General features: G+C 44.4%; 1 protein-coding gene across 3 annotated transcripts in view; it reads right to left on the bottom strand.

Annotated features, from left to right (window-relative positions):
• Positions 1-17,969, bottom strand: part of LOC140741434 (abl interactor 2-like) — a 53,710-nt gene that overhangs the window by 10,757 nt on the left and 24,984 nt on the right. The window contains exons 4-9 of one of the 3 annotated variants that reach the window (XM_073071611.1): positions 15,106-15,203; positions 8,221-8,325; positions 7,997-8,109; positions 6,700-6,825; positions 3,816-3,962; positions 3,614-3,703 (exon numbers count right to left, since the gene is read on the bottom strand). In XM_073071611.1, coding sequence (XP_072927712.1) covers positions 3,614-3,703; positions 3,816-3,962; positions 6,700-6,825; positions 7,997-8,109; positions 8,221-8,325; positions 15,106-15,203 — 679 coding nt within the window. The remainder of the gene's footprint in view (positions 1-3,613; positions 3,704-3,815; positions 3,963-6,699; positions 6,826-7,996; positions 8,110-8,220; positions 8,326-15,105; positions 15,204-17,969) is intronic. The other 2 variants (XM_073071612.1, XM_073071613.1) reach the window with 2 other exon arrangements.

Here is a 17,969-nt window from a genome sequence, read left to right as displayed (position 1 = left end):
CAGCATCTCCAAGTTTGAGGATGACACGAAGCTGGGCGGCAGTGTTAGCTGTGAGGAGGATGCTAAGAGGATGTAGGGTGACTTGGATAGGTTAGGTGAGTGGGCAAATTCATGGCAGATGCAATTTAATGTGGATAAATGTGAGGTTATCCACTTTGGTTGCAAGAACAGGAAAACAGATATCTGAATGGTGGCTGATTAGGAAAAGGGGAGATGCAACGAGACCTGGGTGTCATTGTACACCAGTCATTGAAGGTGGGCATGCAGGTACAGCAGGCGGTGAAAAAGGCAAATGGTATGTTGGCATTCATAGCAAAAGGATTTGAGTACAGGAGCAGGAAGGTTCTACTGCAGTTGTACAAGGCCTTGGTGAGACCGCACCTAGAATATTGTGTGCAGTTTTGGTCCCCTAATCTGAGGAAAGACATTCTTGCCATAGAGGGAGTACAGAGAAGATTCACCAGATTGATTCCTGGGATGGCAGGACTTTCATATGAAGAAGGACTGGATCGACTAGGCTTATACTCACTGGAATTTAGAAGATTGAGGGGGGATCTTATTGAAACGTATAAAATTCTAAAGGGATTGGACAGGCTAGATGCAGGAAGATTGTTTCCGATGTTGGGGAGGTCCAGAATGAGGGGTCACAGTTTAAGGATAAAGGGGAAGCCTTTTAGGACCGAGATGAGGAAATACTTCTTCACACAGAGAGTGGTGAATCTGTGGAATTCTCTGCCACAGGAAACAGTTGAGGCCGGTTCATTGGCTATATTTAAGAGGAAGTTAGATATGGCCCTTGTGGCTAAAGGGATCAGGGGGTATGGAGAGAAAGCAGGTACAGGGTTCTGAGTTGAATGATCAGCCATGATCATACTGAATGTTGGTGCAGGCTCGAAGGGCCAAATGGCCTACTCCTGCACCTATTTTCTATGTTTCTATGTTTCTATCTGCAACTTTAGAGAAATGAAAGATACATTAGGGGCATTTAAGCAACTCTCAGATAGGCACATGCTTGTTAGAAAAAATGAAGAAAGGAAGGTTTAGATTGATCGTAGAGTATTTTTAAAGATTGGCACAACAGCATGTGCCAAAGGGCCTGTACTGTACTGTAATGTTAAATGTTCTATGTTCTAAATATATGTTTAACGAGTTTTACATTGGTAAGAAAAAAAGGGGGTTTCAAAAAGAGCTGAATGAACTGATTTTTTTTACATTGACTATTAGAACAGTATGAAACTCAGGTAATGAAATAAATTAATTTGTGCAAATCCATTGCTCATTTCTGTTGAAGAACACTTCAAAAATGTTTTTATTTTTGCTCCTTTTCCACTAGCTTTCCACTCACTAATGGGATCTTGGTGGATCCTTTATAAGCAATGGTCCTGATCTTGCTGACCCAATGCCTCTGCCCAGAGTCACACTCACATTATTCCCATGGCCACAGATATTTGACTGAATGCAGAGTGCCAATCTCATTCTCTCAAAGACTTATTCGAGCTGAAGGTCTGTAATTGGTGGAGTTCCGCAGCAATCTGTACTGGGACCTCTGCTGATCATAATGTATATAAATGACCTGGATGAAAATGTAGATGAGTGCATTAGTAAATTTGCGGATGATACCAAGATTGGTGGAGTTGCGGATAGTGTAGAAGACTGGCAAAGAATATGGCACAGCATAGATCATTTGCAGATATGGGCTGAGAAATATCAGATGGAGTTTAACCCAGACAAATGTGAGGTGTTGCACCTTGGTAGGGCAAATGCAAGGAGACAGTACACCGTTAAGGGCAAGATCCTTAACAGTGTTGCTGAGCAGAGATATCTTGGGGTCCAAGTTCATAGCTCCTTGAAAGTGGCTACACAGGTCAACAAGGTATTTAAGAAGACTTATGGAATAGTAGCTTTTATTAGTTGAAGCATTGAGTTCAAAAGTGGTTATGTTGCAACTTTATAAAAATCTGGTTAGGCCAAATCTGGAGTATTGCATATAGTTCTGATTGCCCCCACTATAGGGAGGATGTTGAGGCTTTGGAGAGGGTGCAGAAGAGGTTTACCAGGATGCTGCCTGGATTAGAGGACATGCTATCATGATTCATCTCTTCATCCAGATAAACTTGGGTTGTTTTCTCTGGAGGGCCGGAGGCTGAGGGGAGATCTGACAAAGGTTTAGAAGATGATGAGAGGCATCGATAGAGTCTATAGGGAGTATCTGTTTTCCAGGCTGGACATGTCTAATACCAGAGGGCATATATTGAAGCTGAGAGGGGGTAGGTTCAAGGGGGATGTGAGGGGTAATTTTTTTTTTAACTCAGAGAGTGGTGGATGCCCAGAATGTGCTGCCTGGTATGGTGGTAGAGGCAAATACATGAGAGACTTTTAAGAGATGTTTAGATAGGCACATGAATGTGAGGAAAATGGAGGGATATCGCATGGTGTATGTAGGAGGGATTAGTGTTTTGGGTGTTTTTGATTTGCCTTTTAGCTGATTTCAGCACAACATTGTGGGCTGATTGACCTGTTCCTGTGCTGTTCTGTGCTCTATGAAAGCTTTGAATGCCAGCGTTACCCCCAATCCAGCTTTGCCAAGTGTAAGATCTGTGAGCATATTTCAATAATTTCTAAATGGAGCTGAGATAAGTGAATGCTATTAAGAGTGTAGTAATTCAGAAACTAAAGTATTACAAAACCACTTATAAATAATCATTAATAACTACATTTATAAAGACATGGATGTAAAATGAAATAATTTGTAAAATAGCTAATCTACTTTCTTCTTCATCTCCTAACCTATCATTCTCCAAACCCATTGAATTCTAATCTGGCTTTAAGCCCTGGAGGTAATCCTTTGGTATAATGCTGGGGAATGGTAGTAAGATTTGCCTCTTCATCTGGACTCTCTCTAGCAGCAGACTAAGTTCTGGAGTTGTGTCTTTTGATAAACCACAGTTGGAAGTCCAAGATGCAATAACTGTTTAAATAGACAAATGCTGACGGGTCCATTCCGGACAAATTGGGAACACCCAGCAAGATCGAGTCCAACAAAGTAACACATCAAAAACCTTTTGAAGGAAGAAAATCTATTCCTAACATAAATGTGTAAAGTCAGTTTCACTGTGGATCAAATATTGCTTTTCCTAACCTGCCTGTGAATTTAGAAAATGATGAGCTGAATAATTTCTTTGCCTCTACCAGTTGAAATTTGGATTGAATTGAACACTTAGTCCAATAACTAATGTCCTGGGCATGGTGACCATTTAACAGTATATCAAGTTATAAAACCATTAATATATTTGTTCTTTTGACATTGCTAATATACTTTTTGATTCATTTATAGGATGTGAATGTCACAAGAAAGTCAATATTTATTGTTCATCCTCATTAGCTCCTGAATGTATCTAATCATATCAGGGACATTTAAGAGTTACCAACAAATAGGCCTGCCGATGGCAGCTCTCTGTCTTGATATATTAGATATAATTAGTAAGTTCATGGTTCCCTTTATTGGTTTTATTTACATTTAATTATTGAGTTTATAATGACAAATGACAACTTTGAAATGTGTTTGAAATTCACTTAGTCAAGAGGTATGCAAGCAAAGAATTCAGAAACTTACTATTCTCCTGTAGGCGTGCAACAAAGCCAGTCAGGGGGATCTGTGGAACAGACGGCATTAAAGGAGAAAGGACAGGTTCTGGGGAACAGACTAAGGGAGTGGTAGAGACATACAAAAGCCCTTGTAAGTCACGAGAGCAACTGAATCAGATTAAACTGCATGAAGTGGAATTTTAAAATTCACAAAGCAGAAGAGATCTTACGTGAGAGTGGGGAGGAGAGAGGGGTACCATTTACAAATGGATGCCTTATAGAAGGAAAGCTTGAAGACTGCCTGCACCTGAGGCTTGCAGAAGCTGCCGCGCTATGGCCTTGCCGAGGGCCCTGCCACATAAGATGGTGCTGACAGGCTGAAGCAGAGAGAGAAGAGCAGGAAATAAATCCATCAACATGTACCATCCACAAAAATGAATTACAATGTTTTCCATTGACATTTTAGCACTCTAACACAGTATTCTGAGTAATGCAATTGGTTGTTAATTCACTGCTTTTATCTATCCTTTATATTGTGTTTTCACTTGTTTTGTAAGGGGTGTGGAGATGCCTCAGAGCTGGCACTCCAGTCTGTACACATACTTGGCAAGTTTCACAAAAACAAGTCCATTCTGGTGTCTTGAGAATTCCTGACCAACTTCAACATGACCAGGTAATTACTCCATCAGTTATACGTCCTGTAAATGATTGATCTGATGATGTAACTATATCTCACTCAATATGTAATTTGTTGGAAAAATTCTGTTGGTTTTATCTGGAGTTGTTTCCATCATTTTGAGCATGACATTTATTTGTTGTAGTCCATGTTGGGTACAGATTTTGATTACTTTATTTTCCATAGACTGCACTAGCTTTGGAATAAGTGGTTTTCCATGTGTTCTTGCTCCATCTCCAACTCAGTGACCTGACATATACCTCATCACTGACCCTACAACAGAGGTTCCTGGCTTTGACATCCTCTCCTCCAAAGACAGTCATCAGGAACCATTCAGCCAATGAGTGATGTGGCTATCTGCTCCGCAGGTGGAAAATACAAGCTGAATCCACAGTCTAATTGTGGCCATAAGTCACAAATCACATCAGCCTGCCCAGTAAAAAATGCCTTCTTTCTCTCATTGACATCTCAGCAGATCAAAGAGCGGATTGACAGTCTGGATAACCAAGTACAGGGCTATTAATATCACTACAATAGAGACAGACAGTGAGCTGTTAATAGACTCTCGCTACTCAATTTTGAGACATAAAAGATGGTGAAAGCTGCCTCTTAACAGAGAGATGCAGAGAAAGACAAGTAAACACAGAGAGACATGGATATGGGTGGAGAAATGGCAACTGGAGTTTAACCCAGCCCAATTTGAAGTATTGCACCTTGGTAGGTTAAATGTAAAGAGACACTACACTGTTATAGGCAAAACCCTTAGAAGTGTTGATGACCAGAGAGATTTTGGGGCCCAAGTTCATAACTCCCTGAAAATGGTTACACAAGTTAATAGGGTGGTTAAGAAGACATATGGCATGCTTGCCTTAATTAGTCGAGATGTTGAGTTCAAAAGTTATGTTGCAGTTTTTTAAAACTATAGTTAGGCCGCATCTGGAGTATTGCGTACAGTTCCGGTCTCCCCATTATAGGAAGGATGTTGGGGCTTTGGCTGCCTGGTTTAGAGGGCATGAGCCATAATGAGAGGCTGGACAAACTTGGGTTGTTTTCTCTGGAGTGGTGGAGGCTGAGAGGAGATCTGATAAAAGTTTATAAGATTATGAGAGGCATAGATAGAGTAGACAGACAGTATCTTTTTCCTAGGGTAGCAATGTCTAATGCCAGAAGGCATACATTTAAGGTGAAGGGGGATTATTTCAAAGGAGATGCAAGGGGCAAGTTTTTTTTTTTTACACAGAGAGTGGTGGATGCCTGGAATGCACTGCCTAGGGTGATAGGAGAGGCAGAAACATTAGGGACTTTTAAGAGATGTTTAGATAGGCACATGAATGTAAGGAAAATGAAGGGACATAGACATTGTGTAGGCATAAAGTTGCCCAGTTGATTACTAATTTATTTGGTTTGGCACAACATTGTGGATTGAAGGGCCTGTTCCTGTGCTGTATTGTTCTATGTTCTATACGGGGTGGTTCAAATAATGGGTGGACTAACCAAATATCTGTTTAACATCTTATTGACTGCTTGAAGTTTCAAACACAGAGAAGCATGTAGAACTCATAGCACAATCAAATTATAATTTCTTGGTTTCACACATAGAATCTTACTTCCAGTAAGATGGTGGCGCGTTTGGTCACAGCAGCTTCTATGGGGCCAACCAAAGGTGTTATTGTCTTTTTTAAACATATTTTATGGTCACAATACCCTTCTGAATAATAAGAGGTCTACCCCATCAGCAAGTTGCTTGTTGGCAGAAAAACTGGACTTGGTCTGGACCGTGATGCTGCCTACGACAATGAGGTGTCAGTGCATGAAGGAGATGTGCAGTCTAACACTGAGTGATCGTCTTAGTTGCTCTTGTGATTGTAAGACCCGATTGGACTTTGGTGGTGTGGAATACTGCAAGTCCAATTCATTGGTTTATTGGTGAACAGTTGCGGGGTGGGGGGTGCAGACAGCGGGGTAGCTGTATGGCCTCAGTCATAGCGAGGATTAGGCTTCAAGCTATGGTGTTACCTATTTGCAACTGCCCAGGAGGAGGTGTCAGAGTCAGGTCCTCCACCGGAGTGCCGGAGGTGGTGTGGTGCACCGTCCATGCTGGAGTCAGTGCTGCCCCCAGTGTTCACTCGGCAGAAGACAAGCTGTATTGTGTTTGACTGCAGACTGCTGTGACGTTCATGGACTCAAGGATTTGGACTTTTTTTATGTGACTGTATTTTACTGATATCTTTTATGTGTTATACGAATCTTGTGTTGTATATGACTGTTGGTACTGTGTTTTGCACCTTGGCCCTGGATTAATGCTGTTTCATTCCACTGTCTTAATGGGTATTCATGTATGGAAACTTGAATTTGAACTTGGCATTTTAAACATTCCCTCAGATTAATTTAAATAATATTATTTTTAAATGAGTAAGGTAAACCTGAAGATTCCTTACCTGATGAAGGAGCATCGGATATTAAGGGGGGAGGAGGAGGGAGAGAGTCCTCAATGAAAACCTCGGGTGGAGGAGCAGGAGGGGGCAGTTCCATTGAGGACAGAACTGGTTTGCTCAGGAAGCCATCTTCAAAACATAATAACTACAATTAATCCCACTCTGTGCAGGTTTAAGCAAATTAGTCTTGTGTTAGTTAAGGATAATGACATTCTCTAACAATTACATTCTACTGCAGCAAAATTCAGATCGTAACCAGATCTTTGGGTACTTACCTCCAAAATCAATACAGAGCATGATGGTTTTAAATCCTCTCAGTGTTATACTGACAATTAAACTTGTTATTTTACTATTTGATATTAAACAGGAGCTATCTCATACTTGGCCACTTACATGTGCCATGTAATTTTCTTCCCATTGCTGATATCACATTGAAATTATTCCAGCTAACTCCTTTATCTGAAACTGGTTCAAGCTTAAGTTAGCAGAGCCATAAATTTCAAGTCAGCACATGAGACGTTTGCAAGTAATATCCCGCAGTTTCATTTTACGGTATAAGGCTTCTAACTGTACAATCCACATGGGGGCTCTGTTCAATGGCACTAGCTTTTATAGTTCATTTAAATAAAAACATTGACCTGCTAAAATTAAAATGAATAGTTGCAAAAGCTATTCCTGTATGCTGGATTAGTTTTACAAATTTAATATGTCACATTGATAAAGTAAGGTTAAACCCCAGAAAATGACTTAATCCACATTAAGCCCACTTTGAAATTTCAATTTTAAATAAATATGAATTTTGGCACACTTGTTCACAGAACTCAGTTCATTACTCCTGTATACTAGACAATAATTATACATATCCATCAATTATTTTTTCTATCGCTCTAGGGATCCCTCATTATCATTGGAACTCTTTATATCATTTGTTTCAATCACTTCTCTTTCTAACTTATTTCTTTTGTGCACAACTTAATCTAATTTGATTCCCTTGTCTTCATTTTTAATCATGACCAATAGCTTTCAAACCCTCAAAAAGCTGACAATTTTAATTCCTACATACTTCCTAGAACAAGTAATATTGAAGCATTACCACTATAATGCCTTAAGTTCAACTTTTTTTGATGTACATATTTTTAAATTAAAGTCATACTAAAAGTAAATGTATGCATTCTTAGAACAGCGGAAAACAAGATTGCAATTTTGAAGCTAAATTACAAAAAACAGATTGGTTAATTTATAATAGTCCAATGCATCCACTTACAATGATTTCAAAGTGTACACATGTATCAATACTGACCTGGTTCATACATTACTGGGGCAGGAGGGGCGGGTGTGGAGGGTGGTGCTGGTGGAGGAGGAAGCATTCCCACCTCACTGGCGCTGGAGCTACTCCTGTTTCTACCTAGATCACTGCTTCCCAAACGCAGGAAAGAGCAAAGAAGAAAGGGAAATATAATCATGAGAATTTCCATATTCATCTTTAAGCTCCTCAAGTTTTATAATCGCTCTGACTGCGCTTACTCAAGCATCTGAGATCCATCTGGTGGTGGAGGGCAAGCCACAGGACTGCTGTACGCACTTGGGGCAACAGGAGGCTGAACCACTGCAGGGACCTTACCGCGTCTTCTGAAAATGGCAGAAGCAGAAAGACTTACAAGTGCAGAACATAATAAATGGAAATTAAGAATGCAACCGTACAGTAGGCAATAAAAGCTTAAAGCTTGGGCTAAGAATGGTGACAAATTTTCTTCTTTGCTGGTTGAACAGATGAGGACAGCTTCAAATTGGTATCTGCTGTCATTAGCTTACAACATCAAAATGGGGATCTCGTTCTGAGAACATATCGAATGAGTTGGATGTAGAAACAAACTTACTCTGCCAAATGTATTTTGAATCCTATTTGTAAGACCTCTGCTTTATATGAATACTGTATGTAAGGGACAGAGGAGTGGTGGTTCTTCCTGCTGTGTGTAATTCCTTAACTTCTGCTAACTATTGTTCATGATGATGAGAATAATGATGATAAAAAGTTAAAGAAAGACTTTCTCATCCATACTGGCATGACCTCTTTTAGTTTAAAGAGGAGTCTAGTTTATTCTAGTTGGTATTATAATTGACTAATACAGGAAAGGAAGAGCCCATCAAATGTACATTGAGTCTTTAAAAACAATCCAGGTAGTCAACCCACTTTCTTAATAACTCTATTATTTCTTAATTTTCTCATTTACAACTAATTACCTGCTGGAAGCTACTATTGCATTTGCATCCATTTCTTTAGCGAGTGTAACCCAGATCATAACGATTCCATGCTTGAAAGAAAATTCTCCGCATCTCTGCTCTGGATCTGTTGCCAATTACAAATTGCTGTCCTTGCAATATCTATTGCCAAACTGCTGGAACCTAGAACAACTAACAAGCTGCTGGAGGAACTCAGTGGGTCAGGCAGTATCTCTGAAGAGAAATAGATGTTCTATGTTTCATATCGAGGGCCTTCATCTAAACTGATGAAAGAGCCAACTGAAGGGTCTCATCCCAAATCATTGACTTCACACAGGCTGCCTGACCCCCTGAGTTCTTCCAACATCTTGTTTGTTTTACCTTAAATGTTTGTTGTCTGTTCTATAACTCTCATGAACAGAAACATGTTCTGAAATTTATTCCATTCAAGCTATTGTGGCGACCCACTTTCTGCGCAGGCGAACCAGCTCACAAATAGCCCGCGTGCGGGGAGAGACTTTGGTAATGCACCTCTGACGTCATTTCCGCCCAGAGAGGCGGGAACTAGGGATTAAAAGCCAGCGCCGCGAAGTTTGAATAAACTAGTCTCGAAACGACTTACTGACTGCGTGTCGTTATTTCAGCGCTGTGTGTAGCACATCGCTACATTGGTGACCCCAACGGTCCAGACGGGATTTGGACCAAAGATGACCGACTCTTCATCTGTTCACGCAGTTTCGCTAAAACTGCTGACTTTCTGGACGCTGCGACCACGCGTGTGGTTTAGCCAAGCAGAAGCCCAGTTCCAGATTCGGCAGACATCCTCTGATTCCACGAGTTACTACCACGTGGTGAGCGCCCTTGACCAGGAGACGGCCACTCAGGTTGCGGATTTCATACAGTCGCCCCCGGAAGAAGGCAAATATGAAGCTTTCAAAGCACTGCTCATTGGGACCTTTGGCCTCTCGCGGTGTGAGCAGGGTGCCTGCCTGCTTCACCTGGACGGTTTGGGAGGCAGACTGCCGTCAGCATTGATGAACGAGATGCTGTCCCTGGCTGACGGACACAAGCCCTGCCTCATGTTCGAGCAAGCATTCCTGGAGCAACTGCCCGAGGACATACATCTGCTGCTGGCCGACGCAGAATTCAGCGACCCCCGGAAGGTGGCGGCCCGGGCAGACGTGCTGTGGAAAGCCAAGAGGGAGAGCGTGGCTTCCGTCAGTCAGATTACCAGGCCACGCGCCCCACGGCAGACCAGACCGGGCCCGGCAGGGGGGCGCACACAACACAGAGGCAGGAGTGAGGAGGCCAGTGAACAGTGGTGTTTCTACCACCAACGGTGGGGCACAAAAACTCGCCGTTGTCGCCCACCCTGCAAGGGCCAGGGCCAGGGCCAGCTGCCGCTAATGACTATGGCGGCTGGCCACCAGAACAGCCTCTTGTACGTCTGGGACAAACAGTCGGGACGCCGCTTCTTGGTTGACACAGGAGCGGAAATCAGCGTCTTGCCCCCGACGGGGTACGACACCCACAACAGGAAGCCAGGACCCACCCTGAGGGCCGCAAACGGCAGCACGATACGGACATACGGCACCCACACGGTGCAGCTGCAGTTCGGCGCCAGACGGTTCACGTGGGACATCACACTGGCCGCGGTGGCCCAACCACTCCTGGGGGCGGACTTCTTGTGAGCTCACAGCCTGCTGGTCGACTTGCAAGGGAAAAGACTGGTACATGCCGAGACTTTCCAGACGTTCTCCCTGGGTGAAGCCAAGTTGCCGGCCCCACACCTGGACTCCATCACGCTGTCCGACAACGAATTCACCAGAATCTTGGCGGACTTTCCATCGATTCTGGCATCACAGTTCACGGCAGCCATGCCCAGACATGTACAGCACCACATCCTGACCCAGGGACCACCCCTCCACGCCCGCGCACGAAGGCTCCCCCCGGAAAAGCTCCGACTGGTGAAGGAGGAGTTCAAGAGGATGGAGGAATTGGGGATCATACGGCGGTCCGACAGCCCATGGGCCTCCCCCCTGCACATGGTGCCCAAAGCAGCCAGGGGCTGGAGACCATACGGCGACTACCGCAGACTGAACAAGGCTACAACTCCAGACCGCTACCCCGTGCTGCCCATACAGGACTTTGCAGCAAACCTGCACACAGCAAGAATCTATTCCAAAGTAGACCTCGTCCAGGGATACCGTCAAATCCCGGTGCACCCTGAAGACATCCCCAAAACAGCACTCATCACCCCGTTCGGCCTGTTCGAGTTCCTCTGAATGCCGTTCGGCCTGAAGAATGCCGCACAGACGTTCCAGCGGCTAATGGACGCAGTGGGACGCGACCTGGACTTTGCGTTCATCTATTTGGACGACATCCTTATAGACAGCAGTAGTCGCCAGGAGCATATGTCCCACTTCCGCCAGCTCTACTCCCGCCTGAGTGATTTTGGCCTCACGATCAACCCGGCCAAATGCCAGTTCGGTCTCGATACTATTGACTTCCTGGGCCACAGGATTACCAAAGACGGGGCAACACCTCTGCCCGCCAAGGTAGACGCGATCCACCACTTTGCCTGGCCCAACATGGTCAAAGGCATGCAGGAGTTCGTTGGTATGGTGAACTTCTACCACCGTTTCCTCCCCTCAGTAGCCCATATCATGCACCCTTTGTACACCCTGATGTCGGGTAAAGGCAAGGACATTACTTGGGATGAGGAGGCTGTGGCCGCTTTCGTTAAAGCCAAGGAAGCCTTGGCAGATGCCGCGATGCTGGTGCACCCCAGAACGGATGTTCCGACCGCCCTCACAGTGGATGCATCCGACACAGAAGTCGGTGGGGTGCTGGAGCAGCTCATCAAGGGGCGCTGGCAAACCCTGGCGTTCTTCAGCAAGCACCTACGACCACCCGAACTCAAGTACAGTGCTTTTGACCGGGAACTGTTGGCACTGTATCTGGCAATCCAGCATTTCAGGTACTTCTTAGAAGGCAGGCCGTTCACCGCGTTCACAGACCGCAAACCGTTGACCTTCGTGCTCACGAAGGTGTCCGATCCCTGGTCGGCTCGCCAGCAGCGACATCTGTCCTACATCTCCGAGTACACGACGGACATCCAGCATGTCTCGGGGAAGGACAACGTCGTGGAGGACGCACTCTCCAGACCAGCTGTCCAGGCCCTGTCCCTGGGGGTGGACTATGCAGCACTGGCGGAGGCGCAGCAGGCAGACGACGAGATGCCCAGCTACAGGACCGCAGTCTCAGGTTTGCAGCTGCAGGACTTTCTCGTAGGCCCAGGTGAGAGGACCCTCCTGTGCGACGTGGCTACCGGCCAACCTCGCCCCATCGTCCCGGCAACCTGGAGGCGGCGAGTTTTCGACTCCATACACGGTTTGGCACACCCATCTATCAGGACAAACATCCGGCTGGTCTCCAGCAAGTTCGCGTGGCACGGACTTCGCAAGCAGGTCAGTGAATGGGCCAGAACGTGCGTGCACTGCCAAACAGCCAAGGTGCAGCGGCACACTAAAGCCCCACCGCAGCAGTTCGAACCCACCCACCGGAGGTTCGACCACATTCATGTGGATATCGTGAGCCCCCTACCGGTGTCCCGAGGAGTGCGGTACCCCCTAACTATGGTAGACTGGTTCACTAGATGGCCAAAGGCGGTCCCGCTCACCGACACATCTGCCAATTCCTGCGCCCCAGCACTGATTGCAACCTGGGTAGTATGCTTCGGGGTACCGGCCCACAGTGCCTCCGACAGAGGCGCCCAGTTCACCTCCAGCCTGTGGTCGGCTGTGGCCAGCCTGTTGGGAACACAGCTACACCACACAACTGCCTACCACCCACAGTCGAACGGACTGGTGGAACGCTTCCACCGTCACTTGAAGTCGGCTCTCATGGCCCGCCTGAGAGGACCTAACTGGGTGGATGAGCTTCCCTGGATCCTGCTTGGAATTCACACAGCGCCCAAAGAGGATCTGCAGGCCTCGTCGGCCGAGTTGGTGTACAGCGCACCCCTGGCTGTCCCAGGAGAGTTCATACCAGCCCCAAGGGGGCAAGAGGAAGAACCCGCAGCAGTCCTGGACAGACTACGCAAGAGGCTCGGCAACCTGGCCCCCGTACCAACTTCACAGCACGGACGGACCCCGACCCATGTACCCAAAGACTTATAGAACTGTAAGTTTGTGTTTGTACGAAGGGGCAGACACCGAGCACCGCTACAGCGGCTGTACGAGGGGCCATTCAAGGTGATCAGGAACAACGGGTCCATTTACGTTCTGGACATTGGGGGGGAAGAGGAGGTTTTCACGGTGGACCGACTCAAACCAGCCCATGTGGACTTGGCGCAGCCGGTCGAGGTTCAGGCACCGCGGCGCAGAGGCAGACCTCCCAAACAGAGGCTGATCCAGACTGTGGACATTGGGGGGGTGTATCGCCGGTTCTGGGGGGGGTTATGTGGTGACCCACTTTCTGCGCAGGCGAACCGGCTCACAAATAGCCCACACGTGGGGAGAGACTTTGGTAATGCACCTCTGAAGTCATTTCCGCCCTGAGAGGGTGGGAACTAGGGATTAAAAGCCAGTGCTGCGAAGTTTGAATAAATTAGTCTCTAAACGACTTACTGACTGCGTGTTGTTGTTTCTAGCTCTGTATGTAGTACATCGCTACACTATCATATATTTCCATTAAATATCGCAAGAAAATATCCTGTTAACATCTGTCCTGAGATAACTACAGTACCTATCTGAAGTTTCATCCCTGTAAAATTCCATGATTATATTTTGAAGTACATTTGCCAAATTTTGTTATTGGAACAATTTCCACTGCAAGGGTTGAAAGACAGAAATCTAGAGATACACACATTCCACTACTCTGGACAGAAGTTCAGCAGAAAAAGACGAAACAATAGAAGAACACATTTATTGCCTGCATTTATTACTTTGCCCTTTGAAGCGAGCACCCAAACTTTGTCAATTCATCTGCCCATTCAGTGCCAAGATATGTTTAAATGATAATTGAGTTAATAAAGCCAACTGATTTCCTGCTTTTCCTACTGCACTACCACCAGTCCTACATAGAGTGGCAGAAGTGAGAAGCCCACAGGTTAGTCTGTAAAAGGAGACATGACAGCACCTCTCCTTGTTTAGAAGTTTGCATAAAAAGCCTTATAGGCTCATCAGGCAGGTGCTTATGCCGGTTTCCATGGTGTGAAGCGACTGAGAGTACGAGACTCCACCCTGGACAGGACGCACATCTATCGCGAGGTTAACCCCAGCATTTTGCCGGTACCTATTTTCAGCTGGGTGGACTGGAGCAATGTATGGTTAAGTGCCTTGCTCAAGGACACAACACATTGCCTTGGCTGGGTCTCGAACTCACGGCCTTCAGATCGCTAGTCCAATGCTTTAACCACTTGGCCACGCACCACACTGAAGTTTGCGTAGATTCGGCATATTACTGAAAACTTCAACAAATTTCTATAGATACACAGTGGAGACTATCCTAACTGGTTGCATGATAGCCTGATATGGAAACACCAATGCCCAGGAATGGAAAAGTCTATAGAAAGTGGTGGATACAGCCCAGTCCAACACAGGCAAAGCCCTCCCCACCATTGAGTACATTTACAAGGAGTTTTGCTACAAGAAATTAGCATTCATCATCAAGCACCCCCACCATCTAGGCCATGCTCTTTTCTCATTACTACCATTGGACAGGAGGTACAAAAGGTTTACCAGGTTCAGGAGCAGTTTTTACCCTCAGCTCTGTACTGATGACACAACCTACAGTCTTACTTTCAAGGACTCTACAACTCGTGTTCTAAATATTATTTATTTTTTATTAGTACATTTTTCCTTGTCTTTTGCACATTGGTTTTCTGTCAGTCTTTGTATATGTATGGTTTTTCATGAATTCTTTTGTATTTCTTTATTTTCCTGTAAATGCCTCAAGGTAGTATATGGGAATATATATATGTACTGTGACTTTGACTTTGACTTTAAACCCTGGTGGTGGAAGAGGTCCTCTCCATCCTCTGCTTCCCTTGCTACTTCATTCAATGTTGCAGGTCTTTGAATCCATTGCATGAAATGGGGGAAACCATTGTAGAAAGACGATTTCTCCACGTGTTTAACTCTCCCAAATGTTAACAAAGTATCCTGCTTTATAACTCACACTTACCCAATCGTTCCTTGAGAAGGTACAGTTGGGCACGTTGGTATACTTCCTTGTCTATTCTTACGCGTTAGAGTTCCCAGTCTTGAATTATTACTGCTTTCCTAAGTAAGCAAAATGAGAGTAAAATATATAACTCAGAGAAAGGATTTTCAATTGTTTTTTTTAAATTAAGTAAGTGAAACTGATACCTCTGTGCTCTTCTAGTTAAAGATTCTGTGTAATGGTTCTTCTATAAATTATAATATCAAATCAAAGTATTATTTGAAAGGCAATAAGGTAACACAATACGAAAGTAATTCCCAGTCAGATTCCAGGTGGCAAGGCAATTGCCCCTGTCAATCAGGCCTGGTAATCACACTGAATGGTTAAAATTCATTCCATGTCCATAATTTACATGGAGTTAACCTTCACATTCCATCATTCTGTAAAAATTAATCTGATTTTATTTGATGGATTCATACATTTATGCTAATAATCACTGTGTAGTTACAGAGCCATAGAGCAGGGAAACAGGCCATTTGGCCCACCACATCCATGCCGACAGATGGGCACCCATCCCTTTTCATCCCATCTTCCTGTAAACTTCTATTCCAAGACAATTTAGGTTTTCTTAAATACAGTCAGTGTTTTTGCTTCCACTACTCTCTCAGGCAGTGCATTCCAGGTAATCATCACTTGCTTAGTGAAAAAAATCCTCCTCAGATCCTCTTTGATTCTCTCACCCTTTCCCAAAAGCTACTGTATGTCTGATAGTTTATCTACCTCTTATATGGGGAAAAGTTTCCTGCAGTCTACCCTATATATACCCCTCATAATTTTATATATCTCAGTCATGTCTCATCTTAAACTTCTCTGCTCCAGGGAGAACAAACAGAGCCCCTCCAGTCTCTCCTCATAACTGAAACACTCCATCCAAGGCAACATCCTGGTGAATCTCACCTGCATTGTCTTCAGAATTATCATATCCACCCTATATTGTGATGACCATAACTGCATGCAATGCTCCAGTTGAGGTTTGACCAATATTTTATAAAGTTGGCACATAATCTTCCTGCTTTTGTGTTCAGTGCCTCATCTAATGAATCCCAGTTTTATATATGCTTATATAACCATGTTAACTTCTGCACAACCACTGTCAAGGATCTTTGGACTTAAATGTTTCAATACTCACTAGGACTTTACTTTTCATGACTTCTACCCGAACCTCAGTCGTATTCCCAAAATATGTCCTACGTTCATCAGGATTAAGTTCCATTTGGCATTTCTCAATCCATTTCATTGACACATAAATATAATCCTGTAATCTAAGACTATTAGCCACACTGTTAATTCTACCAACCTTGCTGTCATCTGTGAACTCACTGATCATGCCTCGTATATTCACATCCAAATCATTCATATATATTATAAACAGTATTTTACAAACATCGACCTCTCTGAAACAGGATTCAATCCTCTAAAAAGGCCTTCTGTCTCCTGTTGCCAAGCCAATATTGGATCCAATTTATGAACTTGCTTGAGGTCCTGTGGGTCCTAACCTTTCAGGCCCATACTTTCTTTACTGTACTGTGGCCTGTTTGCTACAAGCCCAATAATATGCCCACCCCATCCCACCTCCAAAATTAGAACAAAAAAAATAGAAATGCTGGGCATGCAAAGCAAAAAAAGGCGATTAACATTTAAAGTAAGGAAAAGAGTTAACATTTCAGGTCAAGGACCATCCATAAAAATTGGGATGTTAGTTTATACCTTGACAAACACTGGAATATTGTGTGAAAATCTGGTTACCACACTTCAGGAAGGATGTGATTGCACTGGAGAGAAAGTAGCTGTTGGCTGGATTGGGGGACTTTAGTTGAGGGGAGAGATTGAATAGGCTGGGCTTGTTTTACCTGGAACAAAGGAGGCTGACAGAAATATCAAAAATAATGAGAGGTATAAACAGGGTGGATAGTCAGGGCAATGAGGAAACCAAAGACAGCGGGGTCAGGGTGGGAGTGGAATGGAGAATTAAAGCTTATGCTTACAGTGACCTTGTGGCAGACTGGAGGTGTCCTGTGAAGTATTCTCCCAATCTACTTTTGGTTTTCCAATGTAGTTGGACTCACAGATCACAGAGCAATACAGCACAGACACAAGCCCTTTGGCCCAACAAGTTCATGTCGACCCACCTAGTCCTAGCTTCCTGCAATCAGCCCAGATCTCTCTAAGCCCTGCCCCTGCATGAACCTATCCACATGCTCCTTAAATTATACTATACCTGCCTCAACTATTTCCTCTGGCAGCTCATTCCATATGCTCACCACCCTCTTTGTGAAAAATGGGACCATGTCTTGAGCAACCAAATTATAAATTGTACCAAATTTGAGAAAGCACAGGAGAATCTAGGGTTCTGAAAGAGGTAATGGTAGAGATTGTGGTGGCATTAGTAATGGTCTTTCAAGAATCATTGAACTCTGGCATGATGCCAGAGGACTGGAAAACTGCAAAACTTTCCTCCACTCTTTAAGGAAGGAGGAAAGCAGCAGAAAGGAAATTATAGACCACTTAGCCTCACCTCAGTGGTAGGGAAGATATTGGAGTCAATTTTTAAGGATGATGTTATGGAATACTTGATGACATAGGACAAGGTAGGACAAAGTCTGCATGGTTTCCTTAAGGGAAAATCTTGTCTGACAAACCTGTTGGAATTCTTTGAGGAGATTACAAGTAGAATAGATGAAGTGGATGCAGTGGATGTTGTATACTTGGACTTTCAGAAGGCCTTTGACAAGGTACCACACATGAGGCAGCTGACCAAGTTAAGAGTCCATGGCATTACAGGAAAGTTACTGGCATGGTTAGAGCATTCGCTGATTGGTAGGAGG

Source organism: Hemitrygon akajei, chromosome 18 (genome assembly GCF_048418815.1).
Source record: "Hemitrygon akajei chromosome 18, sHemAka1.3, whole genome shotgun sequence".
NCBI lineage: Eukaryota > Metazoa > Chordata > Chondrichthyes > Myliobatiformes > Dasyatidae > Hemitrygon > Hemitrygon akajei.
The sequence above is the reverse complement of the archived record's forward strand: the minus strand, read 5'-3'. Positions and strand labels throughout refer to the sequence as shown.